Source organism: Tamandua tetradactyla, chromosome 4 (genome assembly GCF_023851605.1).
Source record: "Tamandua tetradactyla isolate mTamTet1 chromosome 4, mTamTet1.pri, whole genome shotgun sequence".
Taxonomy (NCBI): domain Eukaryota; kingdom Metazoa; phylum Chordata; class Mammalia; order Pilosa; family Myrmecophagidae; genus Tamandua; species Tamandua tetradactyla.
Genome location: NC_135330.1, coordinates 190,463,355 through 190,485,466, shown reverse-complemented (window position 1 = coordinate 190,485,466; position 22,112 = coordinate 190,463,355). Strand labels below are relative to the sequence as shown.

Below are 22,112 nucleotides of genomic sequence, written 5' to 3'. Positions count from 1 at the left end.
TAAATAAATGGGAGCTCCTCAAAATTAAACACTTTTGTGCATCAAAGAACTTCATCAAGAAAGTAGAAAGACAGCCTACACAATGGGAGACAATATTTGGAAATGACATATCAGATAAAGGTCTAGTATCCAGAATTTATAAAGAGATTATCCAACTCAACAACAAAAAGACAGCCAACCCAATTACAAAATGGGAAAAAGACTTGAACAGACACCTCTCAGAAGAGGAAATACAAATGGCCAAAAAGCACATGAAGAGATGCTCAATGTCCCTGGCCATTAGAGAAATGCAAATCAAAACCACAATGAGATATCATCTCACACCCACCAGAATGGCCATTATCAACAAAACAGAAAATGACAAGTGCTGGAGAGGATGTGGAGAAAGAGGCACACTTATCCACTGTTGGTGGGAATGTCAAATGGTGCAACCACTGTGAAAGGCAGTTTGGCGGTTCCTCAAAAAACTGAATATAGAATTGCCATACGACCCAGCAATACCATTGCTAGGTGTCTACTCAAAGGACTTAAGGGCAAAGACACAAACAGACATTTGCACACCAATGTTTATAGCCGCGTTATTTACAATTGCAAAGAGATGGAAACAGCCAAAATGTCCATCAACAGACGAGTGGCTAAACAAACTGTGGTATATACATACGATGGAATATTATGCAGCTTTAAGACAGAATAAACTTATGAAGCATGTAATAACATGGATGGACCCAGAGAACATTATGCTGAGTGAGTCTAGCCAAAAACTAAAGGACAAATACTGTATGGTCCCACTGATGTGAACCGACATTCGAGAATAAACTTGGAATATGTCATTGGTAACAGAGACCAACAGGACTTAGAAACAGGGTAAGATAATGGGTAATTGGAGCTGAAGGGATACAGACTGTGCAACAGGACTAGATACAAAAACTCAAAAATGGACAGCACAATAATACCTAATTGTAAAGTAATCATGTTAAAACACTGAATGAAGCTGCATTTGAGCTATAGGTTTTTTTGTTTGTTTGTCTGTTTGTGTCTTTTTTTTTACTATTATTATTATTTTTATTTTTTCTCTATATTAACATTCTATATTTTTTCTGTTGTTTTGCTAGTTCTTTTCCTAAATCGATGCAAATGTACTAAGAAATGATGATCATGCATCTATGTGATGATGTTAAGAATTACTGATTGCATATGTAGAATGGAATGATTTCTAAATGTTGTGTTAATTTCTTTTTTTTCTTTAATTAATAATAAAAAAAAGAATGCAGGAAACTGAAAAAAAAAAGATAGCTGTCTCTTCTAATTCCTATTCAGTACTGTATGTTGGAAACTTTAATTAGATTATCTCCATGGAGTTGTGGCTCAAACAAATGTGGATGTTAAAGTTGATTAGGTGGAGACGTGTCTCTACCCATTCCAGGTGGGTCTTAATTACTTTACTGAAATCCTTGAAAAGAGGAAGCATTTTTGGAAAAGCCTGCAGATTCTGAGAGAGCAGAGACCACCACAGAACCAGGAAGCAGAGAGTTCACCAACTAGCGATCTTCTGAGAATGAGGGTCGAGCTGCAGAACCACGACAAAAGGACGAGAGAACCACAGAGCCCACCAGTCAGAAAACTTTGGAAATGAAGAAGGAAAATGCCTCACGAGGAGCTTCATGAAGCAAGAGGCCTGAAGAGAAAGCTAGCAGACGCTGCAACGTTCAACATGTGACCTTCCAGCTGAGAGAGAAATGCTGAACGTCATTGGTCTTCTTGAATCAAGGAATCTTTCCTTGGATGCCTTAGATTGGACATTTCTTTAGACTTGTTTTAATCTGGACAATTTCACAGCCTTAGAACTGTAAACTAGCAACTTATTAAATTCCCCTTTTAAAAAGCCAAAAAAAAAAAAACCATAGGAGTGCAAGAATACTTGTCTGCCATGCCAGAGGACCCGGGTTCGATTCCCAATGCCTGCCCATGTGAAAAAAAAAAAACATAGGAGTGTACAACACAGTGAGCTCTAATAAAAACCATGGACTATAGTTAGTACAGTTATAAAAATATTCTTTCATCAATATCAATAAATGTATATTAGCACAAGGTGGTAATAATGGAGGGTATATAAGAACTCTACATTTTCTGTAAGCTGACAATGATTCTAATAAAATAATTATTTAAAAGAAAAAAAAGTCAACCCATTTTTTTGCATCTCTGGCAGCATTAACAAACTAAAACAAGGGGCTATTCACATACTTTGGAAAATTGACATAGCATAGTAAAACTATTAGTCTATAAAGATAAAGGGAAACAAACATCCAGGCTGTGCTCATTTGAAACTGTTATGTATCCCAGAAGAGCCATGTTCTTTTAATCCAATCTTGTGGGGGCAGACCTTTTGTTGGGTGGACCTTTTGATTAGGTTTTTTCCATGTTTTTTCCACACACATGGAGGTGTGACCCTGCCCTTTCAAGGTGGGTCTTAATCCATTTACTGGAGTCCTTTAAGAGAGCTCACTCAGGGCTGAGAGGAGCTAGACAGAATTACCCTGGTGCTAAGCAAGGGCTCACAGAAATAGCCAGAACCTGGAAAGAGCCGAGAGAAGCAAAGAGATTAAATCTATAATTTGCCCTGGAGAAGTTAAGTGAGAACCCACAGATACTTAGAAAAAAAGCTTCTAGAATCAGAAGCTGAAAGCAATGAACTGGGAGCAAGAACCTCAGACACCAGCCACATGCCTTCCCAGCTGACAGAGGTGTCCCAGATGCCAGCTGCCTTTCCTCCAAGAAGGTATACACTTGTTGCCTTAATCTGGACATTTTTACAGCCTTAGAATTATAACTTGTAACTTTAAAAATCCCCTTTATAAAAGTCAATCTATTTCTGGTATATTGCATTCTGGCAGCTTTAGCAAACCAAAACACAGACTCCTATCTAAACAGCCACATCCAAAGCAAAGCAACAGTGAAGCAATATTTTTAGCAAATACAAGGAATTACAGTGGGAAGCGAGAAATCCACGGGAAGAAAGCATGAACTAAGAGTGAATGATCCAATCAAGCTGCTTTAAAGATAAAGGCCATAGAAAAACAACTTAAAACATGGAATAGAACTCAGGGACTACTGTAGTCACAAGCTTTCTTCAGGAGTCTTCAACAAAAAAAATTATGGAGAAAGAAATATAAATTCTCCAATCAGAGAAAGTAGAGAAACTTCAGCCAAAAAGATTGATGGTGAACATTTAATGTATTTTAATATATACCTAAGACTAAAATGAAGATAATCAAGAAGGTGAGGAAAATCTAAACAATGGGGCAAAATAGTTGTAAATCGTGTATCTGATAAGCTCTTAATATCCATAATATATTAAGTACTCCTACAGCTCAACAACAAAAAGACAACCCATTTCAAACATAGGCAAAAGACTTGAATAGACATTTCCCCAAAGAAGATACACAAATTGCCAACAACTTGACATCATTAGCCATTAGAGAAAAGCAAATAAAAACCACAATAAGAATCCCAGCAGATTGCAAAAAAAACAAAAACAAAAACAAGCAAACAAAAAACTACAGTAAGACTTCATATCTTTATGGGAGCTATTATTTTAAAAATAAAGCAGAAGGGTGCACAGGTGGTTCAGTGGTAGAATGCTCGCCTACCATGTGGGAGACCCAGTTCAATTCCTGGGCCATGCACCCCCCCAACCCCCCCAAAAAGAAAATAAGTGCTGGAGATGTTGTAGAGAAATTGGAACCCTGGAAGGTAAAATTGGGCAGCTGCTATGGAAAACACTTCGGCAGTTTCTCAAATTTTTAAATATATACTACCATACGACCTGGCAGGTCTGCTTTTAGGTATATACCCCAAACAACTGAAAACAGGGACTAACACAGATTTTTGTACATCATACATTATACATATTCAAAGCAACATTATTCACAATAGCCAAAAGGTGGAAACAACCCCTATCTATCAAAGATAAATGCATAAACAAAATGTGATTTTTTAAAATATATAATGGAATGCTATTTAGCTGAGAAGAGAAATGAAATTCTAATACATCCTTCAATATGTACTGCATTACCTTGAAAATACACTAAGTGAAACAAGCCAGACACAAAAGGACAAATATTGTATGATTCCACTTAAATGAAATACCTAGAATAAGCAAATGCATGAAGACAGAAAGTAGATTGGAGGTTGCCAAGGGCCAGGGAAAGGGGGAAGGAGGAGACATGGCCAATGGGTACAGAGTTTTTATTTTGTATAATGAAAAATTTTAGTAATGGAACATGGTGGAAGTAGCACAACATTGTAAAAATAATCAGTGCCCCTGAACTGTAAGATTAAAAATGGTTAAAGTGGTAAATTTTATGTTACATGTGTTACCATGATTAAAAAATGAAAATTAAAAAAATACTATTAGTCTAACGTCACAGGTGGCATATATAAATTGTAATGCAGCATCTTTCATGAGAATACACAAATGGTCTTTGAATTTAAAAAATGTATTTGGCGAACTAGGAATAGATGGAAACTTCCTCAACTAGATAAAGAGAATCTAACAGTGGCAAGATACGGGCAGCATTTGTTTTAAGATCAGGAAAAAGGCAAGTATGCAGACTATCACACTTCTATTCAGTATTGTACCAGTGCACCTAGCCAGGAGAGTAAGAATAAAAACAAAAGATACACGGATCATAAAGGAAGAAACAAAACTGATTACTTGCTGATGAGGTGATTGTCAGAGTTGAAATCACTAAATAATATACAAGTAAATTATTTAAATTAATAAGAGTTTAGTACTACTATCATATACAAATTCATTCTATGAAATTCCATTGTATTTCTATGGAATAAGAAGAAATGTTGATTGTTATCTTTACAATGGCAACAAATCTAGCAAACATTGTACAGGTCTTATTATGAAAAAAAGTATAAAACTCCATGAAAAGGCATTAAAATGAATAAATAGAAGACCCTTATACCATACTTATTGGTAGGAAGGCAGTTTTTTATGATGTAATTCTATCCAAATTAATCCATAGATTCAATGGAATTCAAAACGAGTTCCCAGTAGGAATTTTTATAGAACTTGAAAAGCCAATTTTCAACTTTATATAGAAAGGAAAAGGACCAAGAATAGACAAGACACTCCCAGAAAGAACAAAGTGGAAAACTTAACTTCCAGATTTATTAGGAAGTTAAAGAATTTAAATTAATATTTAAATCAAGGTGGAACTGATGCTGGAATAGATAAATAGACCTGTGTATAATAGATTATTAGAAAGGGATCTACAAATACCTGAAACTTGATATAAAACACAGATCACACTGAGAGCAGCGGGAAAAGGAGAGATTAATCAGTAAACAGGGCTGGATTCAGTAAACAGTTTCCATATGAAAAAACATATAAAGCTAGAAGTAAAAACTTAAAATTGTGAAATTGTAACCCATACCAAAACTCTGAAATCTGTTCTACAACTAATTGATGTGCTGTGCTTTGAAATTTATTGCTTTTTTGTAAAAACGCTATTTTTCATAAAGAAGAAAAAAAGTCGATTGTGATGATAAAAAAAATATTTATTCCTTCTAGCCCCCTATATTCTGGAGCAGCTAGAAGGAAAAATCTGGGAGGATGGTATGGTAGCCCATGACAAACTCTGAGATCTGTCCTGTAACTACTTGTTGAAGAGTGCCTTGAAAACTATTACTTTTTTCTTTCTTTGCTTTGTATATACGTTATATTGTACAATAAAAAAAAGTTTAGCAGTCAATACAGGAGAATATCTTTGTGACTTCTAAGTAGGGAATGATTTTTTAAAATAACAAGCCACGTAAACCATAACTTCAATACATTCAAACTAAGAACTTCTGCTAATCAAAAAATACCAGAGTTCGAAAAGGCAATCCCAAACTGGGATTAAATGTTTGCAAAATAGATCTTGAACTTACGAGTCAATAAGATAAGACCATAAAAGAGAAAGGTAGAAACTATCACAGGCATTTCCCAGGAAAGGAAACATGAATGGCCCATAAACATAGGAAAATATTCTCCAACTTTTTAGTAATTTAGTAACTGAAAAATTAAAATCGCCAGGAGATACCCTTAATACCAATTAGACTGGCAAAAAGGAAAGAAATCTTCCATTACTAAGGCTGGCAAGACGTGGAGCCTCAGACCCTGCTAGAGGGAATGTTAACTCACATTGAAAAACACTTCGGACATTTTCGTTCTCAAATATTCTAAATAAGTTGCCTTTAAACATTTGGCCCACAAAACAAACAAACAAACAAAATACAGTTATATCCTAATCCAGCATACAAATACATTTACTAATAAAATTAGTTTAATAAAACAATACTTGCTCTTACTATGTGTGATGATTTCTGATTGCATATTAGTCCCGACCTACATATATCACCTGGTCCTCTAGGAAAAGAGAACTGACAGGAGATATCTATAATATTACGAGATTTTTATAAAAATTGTCTCACACAACTGTGGGATGCCCAAGTCCAAATTCCATAGGGCAGGCTACAAGCTGGGAACTTTAATGAAGCGGATTCCCCAGGGGAAGTTGATAGATGGAAATTCACTCTACTGACTGCTGAAATCGTCACTTCTTCTTTTAAAGCCTTCCACTGATTAGATTAGACATCTCTTGTTGTTGAAGCCAATCTCTTCAGCTGATTGTGGATGTCATCAGTCATAGGTGCAATCAATTTACTGATGCTTTAGTGCATGAAATGTCCTCACCTTAACAATCAGGCTAGGGCTGACTTAACCAAACAATTGGACACCATTACCTGGCCAGGTTGACACATGAACCTAATCCTAACCATCACAGATTTTCTTCTCTATATATTTTCCTATGTATCTTTGTTTCTTTTATCCCAGTCATGCTGTGGATTTTTATAGTATCGTTTCTGGCAGCTTGCACTCCTTACCATGGACGTTCACTAATGCTTTGCTTTGGGTGGAGTGGGCTGGGGTGTTTCAGTTGGATGCAGGTGCCTACCTCTCTGAGCTTCCATTTCAGGATGACCACTTTTCCTCACATCTCGGGACCCTGTCTCCATCCCTTAGAGTGCTTACAGTGCTCCAAGCAGACATTGGGGCTCTTGGTAAGGGTCTTCCTGGATCCAGAAATTTCAGTAGCATTGCAAGCGGCACCAGAGAGTCAGTCCAGTGTTGCCATGGTGACGTTTGTGAGGTCTTCCTTTTAGAATATGTTCTTGATGTCTGCAATATCAACATTCCTGTGGATCCCCATATTTATACAGCCGAAGGAACAACTCAAAGTTTTCAAAAAGCCTAGGCAACCTCTCTGAAGTCTCCTCTTTCTTCCTTTCTGTTCACCGTTTCAGTAAAGACTAATAGATATCAGGTCTGGTTAAACTTACCTTGCCTCCCATGCCATCCCTGACTTCTTTTATAGATGCTGGTTGCATTCTACTCAGTTTATTTTCATGACTTACTAATGGATCCTGACCCAGAGTTTGAAATAATATTTCCCCAGAGAAGCTGTAACATGGTGTGTCGGGAAACATGTACAAAAATGTCACAACAATCATTTGTACATAATATTATTCAGATGCAAAAAAGGAATGAAGTTCTGACACATGCTACCATGTGGATGGACTTGAAAACATTATGCTGAGAATTATAAGCCAAATAGTGCATGCAAATATCACATAATTCCACTTACATGAAACATCTAGTATAAGCAAAATCAGAGAGACAGAAAGTAGATTAGAGGGTACTAGGGATACGGGGGAAACAGGGAAATGGAGAGTTATTGCTTAATGGGCATAGAGTTTCTGTTTCAGGTGATGAAAATGTCTTGGTAATGTATGGCGGGTGATGTTAGCACAACATTGTAATTATAATTAATACTACTGAATGGTACACTTAACGGTTAAAATGGCAAAATTCATGTTATGTATGTACCACAAAAAATATTTTTTAAATGCAATGTTTAGAGAAATATGCATATGTGATAAAAACAATTTTTTAAAATGAAGAAAAAGATGAAAACAAAATTTAGGATAGTGGTTATTTTATTTCTGCGGGGGAGATGGGATTGGGAAAAAATACATAGGTAGCTTCACCAATATCCATCCTGTCCTGGTTTTTAAAGTGGATAATGGCTTCATGAGTATTTATGATTATTCCTCATAATTTCTACTTATTTCCGTTTTATATTTATTTATAATTGTTATGCAGCTATTATATGTATTCTATACTCGTCATTATTTACTTATTATCATACATGTTATTGTGTTATTTTCCTACGTTACCTATACTTTCTTCTTTTGCATGTGTATCACATATTTTAATTTGAAATAAATGGTGGATTTGGCCCAAGTTCCCATGTGCAAGAGACAGAGGAAGCCCCAGGTGCTTAGAGTAAGAAAACCTTTGTTCTGGGCACCAAACCTCCATTGGCAATTCCTACGAGGAAGCGCCAGAATTCTGCATGCTCCAGGCAAGATACCAGATCCACATACCACTCAACTCCACAACTTGACACCACCAGAACTCGACTCATTTATGCCCTTTATCTTTTTGTCAACTCAACGATCCAGATATCTCTAGTCACCCTTCATTTTCCCCACTTGGACTCTATCAGCCCCTGCACACCAACCTCCCTAACCTTATCTTCCATGCTTCCCCAATCCTTGAATCCTATGTCCCCTGCAACACAAGGTCAACTATCAGCTGGCCCCCTGAACTTTCTGTCGTCTTCTTGATATATTTGAAACCTCCTCCCCACTGAGTGCACTGCTTCCCTTACAGTCCTCTCATGGAGTTGCTGCTTCCTTTTTCATATCTTCTGTACACCTTACCAGGAGATGGTGTAGGTATTCCTTCTTGCTGCTCATTATTGCTTCCAGAGCATTCTCCCTCCTTCCTCTAGGAGATCCCTGAGCTCTAAAGCCCCAATCATCAGACCATACCACCTGCTACCCTAGTCATTCTTCCTGACCTCATCCCTCCAAGACCGTAGGGCCTGATTTACTCTCACTCCTTCCAACACTACTCTTTCTGTGATTCTTGGTAACCTCAATATCCATGTGGATGAGCCATCCAAACCCCTGGCCCCAGCATCCCTTGACCTTATCTCCTCCATCGATTTTATCTTCCCCACATATTAGGTTCTCCCATGGCTGTGCTCTCAGCCCTGTCCAACACAATTGTCTCTGTGTTAGTTAAATTCAGTTGTCGACTTGGCCAGGTGAGCATACCTAGTCTTGTTGCTGCGGACATAAGCCAATGGTACATGAACCTCATCTGTTGCTAATTACATCTGCAGTCGGCTAGGAGGCGTGTCTGCTGCAATGAGTGACGTTTGACTTAATTGGCTGGTGCTTAAATGAGAGAGCTCAACGTAGCACAGCTAAGCAGCTCGGCATTCCTCATCTCAGCACTCACAGCTCATCCCAGGCCTTTGGAGATGCAGAAGGAAGTCACCCCGGGGAAAGTTGTTGGAACCCAGGGGCCTAGAGAGAAGACCAGCAGAGACCATCTTGTGGCTGCCACGTAAGAAAGAACCTCAGTGGAAAGTTAGCTGCCTTTCCTCTGAAGAGCCAACAAAATAAATCCCCTTTCATTAAAAGCCAATCTGTTTCTGGTGTGTTGCATTCCGGCAGCTAGCAAACTAGAACAGTCTCTAACAATGGAAATGTTCTGTATATAAGCTGTCCAATATGGTACCCATTAATCACATGTGGCTTTTAAAATGTGGCTGATATGACTGAGAAACTGAATTTATTTTCAGTTTGCTGAGGCAAAATTGGCGTACAATAAATCACACATATTTAAAGTGTACAATTTGACCAGTTTTGGCATACAACTGTGAAACCCATCAGAATGTAGATGGGTTCATCCCCAATTATTTTGTTCTGTTCCCCCTTTTCTGCCTTCCCTTAGATTATTTGAACATATTTAACATTCTATTTTAATTCACATTTTGGCTTTTTGGCTTTATTTCTGTATTTTTGTTGTTATTGATGGTAGTTGCTTTAGAGATTACAATAGACATAAATATTCAAGTCTACTTGAAGTTAATATATCACTTCACATAAATTGTAGAAGTCTCACAACCATAAAGGTTTCTTTACTCTTTTCCCACTGCCCTTTGTTTTAAAGTTGTCATGAGCAGTACTTCTACATACATTGAAACCTCCATTGGAAAATGTTATAATTTTGCTTTAAATGATCCTATGCGTTTTAAAGAACTTAATGAGATCCAAATTTCCATCTGGTATTATTTCCCTTCAATATGAAGAAATTCTTTCAGCAATTCTTATAGAGATCTGTTGGGGACAAATTCTCCTAGGGTTCCTTTATCTGATATTTTATTTTGCTTTCATTCCTGAAGTATGTTTAGCTGAATACAGAATTCTGTGTTGACATTTTTTTCTTTTAGCACTATTCCCCTGTCTTTTGGCTTTTCTGGTTTCTAGTGAGAAATCCATGATCATTCAAATCATTTTTTCCATAAACAATTTGCCATTTTTCGATACTATAAATATTTTTCCCTCATATTTGATGTTACAGTTTGATCATCATATGCCTAGGCATAATGTCTTCAAATTTGTTCTGTTTGGAATGTAGTAAAAGTTTTGAATTTGTAGATGTACATCTTTCAAGAACTTAAGTTTCTGGCTGTTATTTCTTCAAATATTATCCCTGCCCCAATATGTTTCTCCTATTCTTCTTGGACTTGCATTACAAATATGTTGGATTTTTAGAATCTATTTTTCAATTTTATTTGATCTGTTCTTCAGGCTGGATAATTTTTATTGCTTTATCCCCAATTTCACTGACACCTCCCTCCATCATTTTCTTTTTTGTTATTGATTTCACGCAGCAAATTTTCATTTTAGATATTATATGTTCCATTTAGTTCTTTTTTATACTTTTTATTTCTTCATCAAGATTTCCTATTTTGGGGGTCATCTCAATTATTTTCTTTCACTCATGGAGTATCTCAGAGTTGCTTTGCCCTTGGGGTTAGTGTCACATTTTCTTGGTTCTTTTTATCTCAAGTAATTTTGTATTGTGTCCTGAACATTGTCAATGTTATGTCATATAGACTCTGGGTTCTGTTATATTCTTCTAGGGAATGTTGAATGCTTTATTTTATGGAGCAACCAACCAGGTTAAATTCAAATTCTGAGTTCTTGTTTTGCCTTCAGTCGTTCACATCTCAGTCCAGTTCACTAACCTGGTTTGGGTTTTCCCTGCATACACATCATTCAAAGTTTAGTCTGAGAATTTATGCATATTCAAACACACAGTTAGGGAATCCCCTTCTCCAGCTTTCTTCCTGTCTGGAATTACACACAAACTCTAGTCCACAAGGGCTTTTCTCCCTGGGTCATCTGGCCATAATGACTGGGAAGTTTCTACTGGAGTTTTAGCTACTTCGACTACATTGCTCTTTCAGTGGGGCAAAGCATTGAGAAAAAATCATTTTAAAAAAATAGGAAATCTGCCCTGGTGCAGGTGGCTTTTTCTCCACGGTTTGACTCCCTTCTACAATCTGCCTTCTATTGTATGCTTTCCAAAATCCTCAGGCAGTTGTTTTTTCTAGAGTTTATATTTGTAATCAGCAAGATGGATGTGCTATAGGGAGATTCTATCAAAATATCAGAACTGGAAATACACATATCATTTTTTAATCCAGTAGGGTTTTCCTTCTTGTCACTCCACTGAGACTGTGCTTCTCAAGGTGACCAAAGATTTACCTTACTTGAATGGTAATTCCTTTCTCCATCTGCTTCATCAGGCATCACTTCCAAGTCTGCTTGACTGGTTCCTCCTCACTACCCTGACTCCTAATGTCCCTCCTCTCTATACCACTTTTTATTACATCCAATCTAATGAGACTTCCAAACTTTTATCATCAACGTAGGCCTCTTTCCTGATCTCCTGACTAGTATTTCTAACTGGCCACTCGACATATTCACACCTATGTCTAAAGGTACCTCACACCCATGATTTTTCCACCCCTCACTTATTTATTCCTCCTTCAATCTTACCCTTCACAATTAATGCCAAATCCATTTTTCCCAGCACTTCTAGGATTTGGGTTCAAGAAGAATCTTGAACCCTGATTCTTCTCTTATTCTTACCCTTAATTCCATCTGCCAGTAAGCTCTGTCAACTCCAACTTCAAAATATATCCAGAATCATTAGCTTTTTTTTCTATTTCTTTTTTTATTAATTAACAGAAAAAAAGAAATTAACCCAACATTTAGAAATCATACCATTCTACATATGCAATCAGTAATTCTTAATATCATCACATAGATGCATGATCATCGTTTCTTAGTACATTTGCATTGGTTTAGAAGAACTAGCAACACAACAGAAAAAGATATAGAATGTTAATATAGAGAAAAAAATAAAAGTAATAATAATAGTAAAAAAAAAAAACCTATAGCTCAGATGCAGCTTCATTCAGTGTTTTAACATGATTACTTTACAATTGGGTATTGTTGTGCTGTCCATTTTTGAGTTTTTGTATCTAGTCCTGTTGCACAGTCTGTATCCCTTCAGCTCCAATTACCCATTATCTTACCCTGTTTCTAACTCCTGCTGGACTCTGTTACTAATGACATATTCCAAGTTTATTCTCAAACGTCGGTTCACATCAGTGGGACCATACAGTATTTGTCCTTTAGTTTTTGGCTAGACTCACTCAGCATAATGTTCTCTAGGTCCATCCATGTTATTACATGCTTCATAAGTTTATTCTGTCTTAAAGCTGCATAATATTCCATCGTATGTATATACCACAGTTTGTTTAGCCACTCGTCTGTTGATGGACATTTTGGCTGTTTCCATCTCTTTGCAATTGTAAATAAGGCTGCTATAAACATTGGTGTGCAAATGTCCATTTGTGTCTTTGCCCTTAAGTCCTTTGAGTAGATTCCCAGCAATGGTATTGCTGGGTCGTATGGCAATTCTATATTCAGCTTTTTGAGGAACCGCCAAACTGCCTTCCACAGTGGTTGCACCATTTGACATTCCCACCAACAGTGGATAAGTGTGCCTCTTTCTCCACATCCTCTCCAGCACTTGTCATTTTCTGTTTTGTTGATAATGGCCATTCTGGTGGGTGTGAGATGATATCTCATTGTGGTTTTGATTTGCATTTCTCTAATGGCCAGGGACATTGAGCATCTCTTCATGTGCCTTTTGGGCATTTGATTTTACTCTTCTGGTAGGTGTCTGTTCAAGTCTTTTTTCCATTTTGTAATTGGGTTGGCTGTCTTTTTGTTGTTGTTGAGTTGAACAATCTCTTTATAAATTCTGGATACTAGACCTTTATCTGATATGTCATTTCCAAATATTGTCTCCCATTGTGTAGGCTGTCTTTCTACTTTCTTGATGAAGTTCTTTGATGCACTAAAGTGTTTAATTTTGAGGAGCTCCCATTTATTTATTTCCTTCTTCAGTGCTCTTGCTTTAGGTTTAAGGTCCATAAAACCATCTCCAATTGTAAGTTTCATAAGATATCTCCCAACATTTTCCTCTAACTGTTTTATGGTCTTAGACCTAATGTTTAGATCTTATATCCACTTTGAGTTAACTTTTGTATAGGGTGTGAGATATGGGTCTTCTTTCATTCTTTTGCATATGGATATCCAGTTCTCTAGGCACCATTTATTGAAGAGACTGTTCTGTCCCAGGTGAGTTGGCTTGACTGCCTTATCAAAGATCAAATGTCCATAGATGAGAGGGTCTATATCTGAGCACTCTATTCGATTCCATTGGTTGATATATCTCTCTTTATGCTAATACCATGCTGTTTTGACCACTATGGCTTCATAATATGCCTTAAAGTCAGGCAGCGCGAGACCTCCAGCTTCATTTTTTTTCCTCAAGATGTTTTTAGCAATTCGGGGCACTCTGCCCTCCCAGATAAATTTGCTTATTGGTTTTTCTATTTCTGAAAAATACGTTGTTGGGATTTTGATTGGTATTGCATTGAATCTGTAAATCAATTTAGGTAGGATTGACATCTTAACTATATTTAGTCTTCCAATCCATGAACACGGTACGCCCTTCCAACTATTTAGGTCTTCTGTGATTTCTTTTAACAGTTTTTTGTAGTTTTCTTTATATAGGTTTTTTGTCTCTTTAGTTAAATTATTCCTAGGTATTTTATTCTTTTAGCTGCAATTGTAAATGGGATTCGTTTCTTGATTTCCCCCTCAGCTTGTTCATTGCTAGTGTATAGAAATGCTACAGATTTTTGAATGTTGATCTTGTAACCTGCTACTTTGCTGTACTCATTTATTAGCTCTAGTAGTTTTGTTGTGGATTTTTCCGGGTTTTCGACGTATAGTATCATATCGTCTGCAAACAGTGATAGTTTTACTTCTTCCTTTCCAATTTTGATGCCTTGTATTTCTTTTTCTTGTCTAATTGCTCTGGCTAGAACCTCCAACACAATGTTGAATAATAGTGGTGATAATGGACATCCTTGTCTTGTTCCTGATCTTAGGGGGAAAGTTTTCAATTTTTCCCCATTGAGGATGATATTAGCTGTGGGTTTTTCATATATTCCCTCTATCATTTTAAGGAAGTTCCCTTGTATTCCTATCTTTTGAAGTGTTTTCAACAGGAAAGGATGTTGAATCTTGTCAAATGCCTTCTCTGCATCAATTGAGATGATCATGTGATTTTTCTGCTTTGATTTGTTGATATGGTGTATTACATTAATTGATTTTCTTATGTTGAACCATCCTTGCATACCTGGGATGAATCCTACTTGGTCATGATGTATAATTCTTTTAATGTGTTGCTGGATATGATTTGCTAGAATTTTATTGAGGATTTTTGCATCTATATTCATTAGAGAGATTGGTCTGTAGTTTTCTTTTTTTGTAATATCTTTGCCTGGTTTTGGTATGAGGGTGATGTTGGCTTCATAGAATGAATTAGGTAGTTTTCCCTCCACTTCGATTTTTTTGAAGAGTTTGAGGAGAGTTGGTACTAATTCTTTCTGGAATGTTTGATAGAATTCACATGTGAAGCCGTCTGGTCCTGGACTTTTCTTTTTAGGAAGCTTTTGAATGACTAATTCAATTTCTTTACTTGTGATTGTTTTGTTGAGGTCATCTATTTCTTCTTGAGTCAAGGTTGGTTGTTCATGTCTTTCCAGGAACCCGTCCATTTCATCTAAATTGTATTTATTAGCGTAAAGTTGTTCATAGTATCCTGTTATTACCTCCTTTATTTCTGTGAGGTCAGTAGTTATGTCTCCTCTTCCATTTCTGATCTTATTTATTTGCATCCTCTCTCTTCTTCTTTTTGTCAATCTTGCTAAGGGCCCATCAATCTTATTGATTTTCTCATAGAACCAACTTCTGGTCTTATTGATATTCTCTATTGTTTTCAATTTCATTTATTTCTGCTCTAAATCTTTGTTATTTCTTTCCTTTTGCTTGCTTTGGGGTTAGTTTGCTGTTCTTTCTCCAGTTCTTCCAAGTGGACAGTTAATTCCTGCATTTTTGCCTTTTCTTCTTTTCTGATATAGGCATTTAGGGCAATAAATTTCCCTCTTAGCACTGCCTTTGCTGCGTCCCATAAGTTTTGATATGTTGTGTTTTCATTTTCATTCGCCTCGAGGTGTTTACTAATTTCTCTTGCAATTTCTTCTTTGACCCATTCATTGTTTAGGAGTGTGTTGTTGAGCCTCCACGTATTTGTGAATTTTATGGCACTCCGCCTATTATTGATTTCCAACTTCATTCCTTTATGATCCGAGAAAGTGTTGTGTATGATTTCAATCTTTTTTAAATTTGTTAAAACTTGCTTTGTGACCCAGCATATGGTCTATCTTTGAGAATGATCCATGAGCACTTGAGAAAAAGGTGTATCCTGCTGTTGTGCGATGTAGTGTCCTATAAATGTCTGTTAAGTCTAGCTCATTTATAGTAATATTCAGATTCTCTATTTCTTTATTGGTCCTCTGTATAGATGTTCTATCCATTGATGAGAGTGGTGAATTGAAGTCTCCAACTATTATGGTATATGTGTCTATTTCCCTTTTCAGTGTTTGCAGTGTATTCCTCACGTATTTTGGGGCATTCTGGTTCGGTGCATAAATATTTATGATTGTTATGTCTTCTTCTTTAATTGTTCCTTTTATTAGTAGATAGTGTCCTTCTTTGTCTCTTTTAACTGTTTTACATTTGAAGTCTAATTTGTTGGATATTAGTATAGCCACTCCTGCTCTTTTCTGGTTGTTATTTGCATGAAGTATCTTTTCCCAACCTTTCACTTTCAACCTATGTTTATCTTTGGGTCTAAGATGTGTTTCCTATAGACAGCATATAGAAGGATCCTGTTTTTTATTCCATTCTGCCAGTCTATGTCTTTTCATTGGGGAATTCAGTCCATTAACATTTAGTGTTATTACTGTTTGGATAATATTTTCCTCTAACATTTTGCCTTTTGTATTATATATATCATATCTGATTTTCCTTCTTTCTACACTCTTCTCCATACCTCTCTCTTCTGTCTTTTTGTATCTGACTCTAGTGCTCCCTTTAGTATTTCTTGCAGAGCTGGTCTCTTGGTCACAAATTCTCTCAGTGACTTTTTGTCTGAGAATGTTTTAATTTCTGCCTCATTTTTGAAGGATAATTTTGCTGGATATAGGAGTCTTGGTTGGCAGTTTTTCTCTTTTAGTAATTTAAATATATCATCCCACTGTCTTCTAGCCTCCATGGTTTCTGCTGAGAAATCTACACATAGTCTTATTGGGTTTCCCTTGTATGTGATGGATTGTTTTTCTCTTTCTGCTTTCAAGATCCTCTCTTTCTCTTTGACCTCTGACATTCTAACTAGTAAGTGTCTTGGAGAACACCTATTTGGGTCTAATCTCTTTGGGGTGCGCTGCACTTCTTGGATCTGTAATTTTAGGTCTTTCATAAGAGTTGGGAAATTTTCAGTGATAATTTCTTCCATTAGTTTTTCTCCTCCTTTTCCCTTCTTTTCTCCTTCTGGGACACCCACAACACGTATATTTGTGCGGTTCATATTGTCCTTGAGTTCCCTGATACCCTGTTCAAATTTTTCCATTCTTTTCCCGATAGTTTCTTTTTCTTTGGGGAATTCAGATGTTCCATCCTCCAAATCACTAATTCTATCTTCTGTCTCTTTAAATCTATCATTGTAGGTGTCCATTGTTTTTTCCATCTTTTCTACTTCATCCTTCACTTCCATAAGTTCTGTGATTTGTTTTTTCAGTTTTTCTATTTCTTCTTTTTGTTCAGCCCGTGTCTTCTTCATGTCCTCCTTCAATTTATCGATTTCGTTTTTGAAGAGGTTTTCCATTTCTGTTCGTATATTCAGCATTAGTTGTCTCAGCTCCTGTATCTCATTTGAACTATTGGTTTGTTCCTTTGACTGGGCCATATTTTCAATTTTCTGAGCGTCATCCGTTATCTTCTGCTGGCATCTGGGCATTTAGTCAGATTTCCCTGGGTGTTGGACCCAACAGGTTGAAAGATTTTTCTGTGAAATCTCTGGGTTCTGTTTTTCTTATCCTGCCCAGTAGGTGGCGCTCGTGGCACAGGTTTGTCTGCGAGTCCCACCAGTAAAAGGTGCTGTGGGTCCTTTAACTTTGGAAAACTCTTGTCGTGGGGGAGGTTCGCCAGCCGAAGCGGCTTGGAAGAGTGCCAGCCAGCCCGGGGGTCGAACGCCGGGAGGGTCGCTGGCCGCCGCAGCCCGTGAGAGCACCCGTCCAAATTTCCTAGTCCGCCCGGGGCGCCAAGCATGGCGGGAGGGCGCCAGCTGTCGCAGCCCGGGAGAGTGTACCGTTCCCAGGCGGACCGGGGAGTCACATGTTTGGAAGGGACCCCCCCGGTCACCGTTCTCCGCGGCCTGGGGATTTCCGATCCAATTCTCTCAGTTGGTTCGGGGGGCCGCGCGTGGTGGGGGCGCCAGCCGCCGCGGCTTGAGGGGACCGCCTGCCCAATTCTGCCAGCTGGCCTGGGAAGGTGGAAGGGAGGGACTCCGGCCGCTTGCCGCCCCGCCCAGGGAAGCCCGCACCCCTCAGCAATCTCACCGGAGCGGGTTCTCTCAGCCAGTCAGCCGTTCCAGGATGGGGTACGCTGTCTTTTTTATCTCTGTCGTGGCTCCGGGAGCTGTTTTGTATTGTTTCTACTCCCCTAGTAGCTGTTCTGGAGGAGGAACTAAGATCCGCATGTCTTACTAAGCCGCCATCTTCTCAGTTCTCTATTTCTTGAGTGTTGTGGCAGGTAGCTGGTTGTAGAGGACCTCAGGCTGCTGGTTGGGGGCCGGCACAGCCGAGGCGGCGGCGGACAGGAGGCGGCGGCCCACGCGGGGCCCGAGGCCGGCGGTGGCGGCGGCTGCGAGGGAGCCAGAATCATTAGCTTTTTACACCCACAACTGCCCCCACCCTGAACGAAGTCACAACCATTCCTTGCCTGGATTTCAGTAACAGCCTTCAGATGACGGGCCTCCCTCTTTCTTCCTAGACCCAGTGCTTCCCAGCAGAGGTTCTACTGACATTTTGTGTAAGATTGCCTTGTGTGTTGCAAAATGTTAAGCATCCCTGGGCCCCATTCACTGTGCCAACCAGTATCCCCTCACACATGTAAAAACACACGCATCCCCAAACATCCTGTTAAATGGAAGTCACCGTGTCACTCCTCTGCACAGACCACCCAAAGACCCAAAAGTTCTGCATTTACAGCCTACATGCCTTGCAATTGTCTTCCAATTCCTTAATGGGAGGCCCTGTGCTAAAGCCTTCCCTACATATCTCTGCTGAGACTTCCTTATCAAGGGGACGGTGAAGGGAACTTGAAGATACTTTTTACCACTTTAACTCAAGACTCAGTACTTTCCCACTCCTAGTCCTTCTCCCTCCTCCACCCCCCACCCGGCCCCTGAGTCCACAAAAAGGCAGGGTTTTGTTCAGGGTTCTCTCAGGAGTGAGATGACCCTCCTGTCTGTGTGAATTCATTTGACCCTTTTCCATGGGGAAAAATGAGACATTGGGGGAGCCAGCACTTCTTGTTTAGCTTCCCACTTCTATTATCACAGTAGTGATCAAAGCCTTGACTGTTACTTTCTTTTTGGTTTGTTATCTTAATCAACTTGGAAGCTCAGCATTTTCCAGTTCAGCTAGACTTTAACACCTAGAACTCGGGATGGTGGGGGGGGGGGGGGAATGAGGAGTGACTGCTATGGCATATGGAGTTTCTCTTTGGGGTAAAACAAAATGTCCTAAAACTAAGTCATGGTGATGTTACACAGCTTTGTGAATATAATAAAAAACATTGAATTGTATTTTTTAAATGGGTTAATATGATATGTGATTTATATCGCAATAAAGCTGCTTAAAAAAGGAATGAGTTACAGAATTAGCTTTAACAAATATTTAGTTCTTGGTCAATTGTAGCTTGCATCAACTTTTCAGCCTTCATCTGTGAATGTTCCACAATTCTTCCTACACACTGAATTAGTGGTCTATTTCCCATTTCTTTCAAACACTCCCAGTATCTGCTATATGATCCCTTAGATTGCCATTAACCATAAAGGCAAGTTCTCTTTCCTGAATTCCAAGTATCTTGACCAATCTCACTCTACGCCTTATACTGTTCATCTTAAATAATCAGAGTCACAGAATGAGAATCAGAAGTTCCTTGCAAAGTAGACACTTGTTGATTCAATGACTGCTCAAAACTGGATTTTTCTTCCTACTTCATTGGTTTCTGTAACACTGGGTTTTCGAAATCCAGTTAAAACCTGTGATTTGTTGCCTGAGAGAAAGAGAAAAATAGTTTAGACTGTATTATGACAATTATAATAGTTGAATAGTTGTGGTTTATATCCTTAGCTGACACCAGGCACATAATTAAACTCTTTGAATATGTTAAGTCATTTTAATTTTAAGAATCAACCTCTAAGGTGGGAATTATCTCCACTTCACCAACGAGGCACAAAGATGTTAAATAACTTGCCCAAGATCATATAGCTAATAAGAGTTAGAGCTGAGATTCTAGCCCTAGCAGTATGGCTCCAATGCCTATATGGAGAAATGTCCGCAGGGGATCACTGAATTAAACTTTTTGCCACTAAATTAGTTATTCAATCTACAGGTATTTATGGAGTCATATTAGATACTAAGAATTGAGTATACAAAAAGCAAAAGAAATATGATATGCCTTCTGCCCTGGAGTGCCCAGTTTAACGTGTGAGACAAATATGCCATAAACCTATAATGTGATAAGCCTACCTCATAAGAGACAATGTCAGACTAGAATAAAGAGGAACATATTAATTTTGCTGGAGGAGTTGGGGAAGGATGAGGAATGATAGAGCTGAAGCTGCATGTGAAAAAGTAAAATGCTATAAAGTAATCCAGATTTTTCTGGAATGGCTTTGGTGTGTGGATGTGTCAGAAGAAGGGCATAATAAAAAAGTAGGGCTGAGACTTAGTATCAAGGAATTGAGAAAACCTTCTCGACCAAAAGGGGCAAGGTGGAAGTGAGACAAAGTGTCAATGGCTGAGAGATTCCAAACAGAGTCGAGAGGTTATCCTGGAGGTTATTCTTATGCATCAAGTAGATATCATCTTATTATTCAAGATGTAACGGAGAGGCTGGAGGGAACTGCCTGAAAATGTAGAGCCGTGTTCCAGTAGCCATGTTTCTTGAGGATGATTGAATAATGATACAGCTGTCACAATGTGACTGTGTGACTGTGAAAACCTTGTGTCTGATGCTCCTTTTATCTACCTTGTCAACAGACGAGTAGAACATATGGAATAAAAATAAATAATAGGGGGAACAAATGTTAAAATAAAAAAAAAATTCACTGCCCAGTTTAAAAAAAAAAAGATAGAAATAGGGTAGATATTGGGTAATTGGAGTTGAAGGGATACAGATTGTGCAACAGGACTGATTATAAACTGATTGTAAAACCTCAGAAATGGATAGCACAATATTACCTAACTGTAATGCAATTATGTTAAAACACTGAATGAAGCTGAATGTGAGAATGATAGAGGAAGGAGGGCTGGGGGCAGAAATGAAATCAGAAAGAAAGATAGACGATAAAGACTGAGATTGTATAATCTAGGAATGCCTAGAGTGTAAAATGATAGTGACTAAATGGATAAATTTTTAAAATGTTATAGCTTTCACAATGTGACTGTGTGATTGTGAAAACCTTGCGTCTGATGCTCCTTTTATCTACCTTGTCAACAGATGAGTAGAACATATGGAATAAAAATAAATAATAGGGGGAACAAAGGTTAAAATAAATTTAGTTTGAAATGCTAGTGATCAATGAAAGCGAGGGGTAAGGGGTATGGTATGTATAATCTTTTTTTTTCTCTGTTTTTGTTTTATTTCTTTTTCTGTTGTCTTTTTATTTCTTTTTCTGAATTGATGCAAATGTGCTAAGAAATTATGAATATGCAACTAAGTGATAATATTGTGAATTACTGATTATATATGTAGAACAGAATGATCACATGTTAATGTTTTAGTTCGTTTGTTGTTAATTTTTTTATTAATAAATAAATTTTTTTTTAAATTCCCAGAAAAAAAAAAAGTAGGGGCCAGCCCATGAGGGGGTCTCGTACATAATGTAAGTAGTTTAGAACACAGTCCTAATGAATATGGGCTTGACATGATCCCATTTGTATTTTGAGAAGATGAATGTAATAAGTCAGATGATGACAAGGACAGAGAGAGATTGAAAGCAGGGATATTTATGTAAGGGGCTGCTATAACAATTGATGTACGAGATAAAGAAGCAAGTTAAGTAGCTACAATTTACTTTTTTTTTTTTTTTTTTTTTTTTTTTTAGAGAGAGGGAGGAAGGGAAGGAAAGACAGAGAAGGAAGGAAGGATGAAAGGAAGAAAGGGAAACATCTTTAAACATTTTCTTGTTTTTATTATATTTTGTTTGTTTGTTTGTTTTTTACATGGGCTGGGGCCGGGAATCGAACCGAGGTCCTCCGGCACGGCAGGCAAGCACTCTTGCCCGCTGAGCCACCGCGGCCCGCCCCACAATTTACTTTTAAGTCATAAGCTCTGTGTGGTTCCAGGAT

General features: G+C 37.9%; 2 protein-coding genes across 3 annotated transcripts in view; both read right to left on the bottom strand.

The window, feature by feature from the left end:
* Positions 1-7,181, bottom strand: part of ATP8A2 (ATPase phospholipid transporting 8A2) — a 656,957-nt gene extending 649,776 nt beyond the window's left edge. The window contains exon 1 of one of the 2 annotated variants that reach the window (XM_077158861.1): positions 7,011-7,181. In XM_077158861.1, the coding sequence (XP_077014976.1) occupies positions 7,011-7,071 (61 nt within the window). In that variant the 5' untranslated portion in view covers positions 7,072-7,181. The remainder of the gene's footprint in view (positions 1-7,010) is intronic. The other variant, XM_077158866.1, reaches the window with a different exon arrangement.
* Positions 7,182-19,401: 12,220 nt separating this feature from the next.
* NUP58 (nucleoporin 58) overlaps positions 19,402-22,112 on the bottom strand; it is a 64,902-nt gene continuing 62,191 nt past the window's right edge. Inside the window, exon 16 of the mRNA XM_077158858.1 lies at positions 19,402-19,812. Within this exon, the coding sequence (XP_077014973.1) occupies positions 19,730-19,812 (83 nt within the window). The 3' untranslated portion in view covers positions 19,402-19,729. The remainder of the gene's footprint in view (positions 19,813-22,112) is intronic.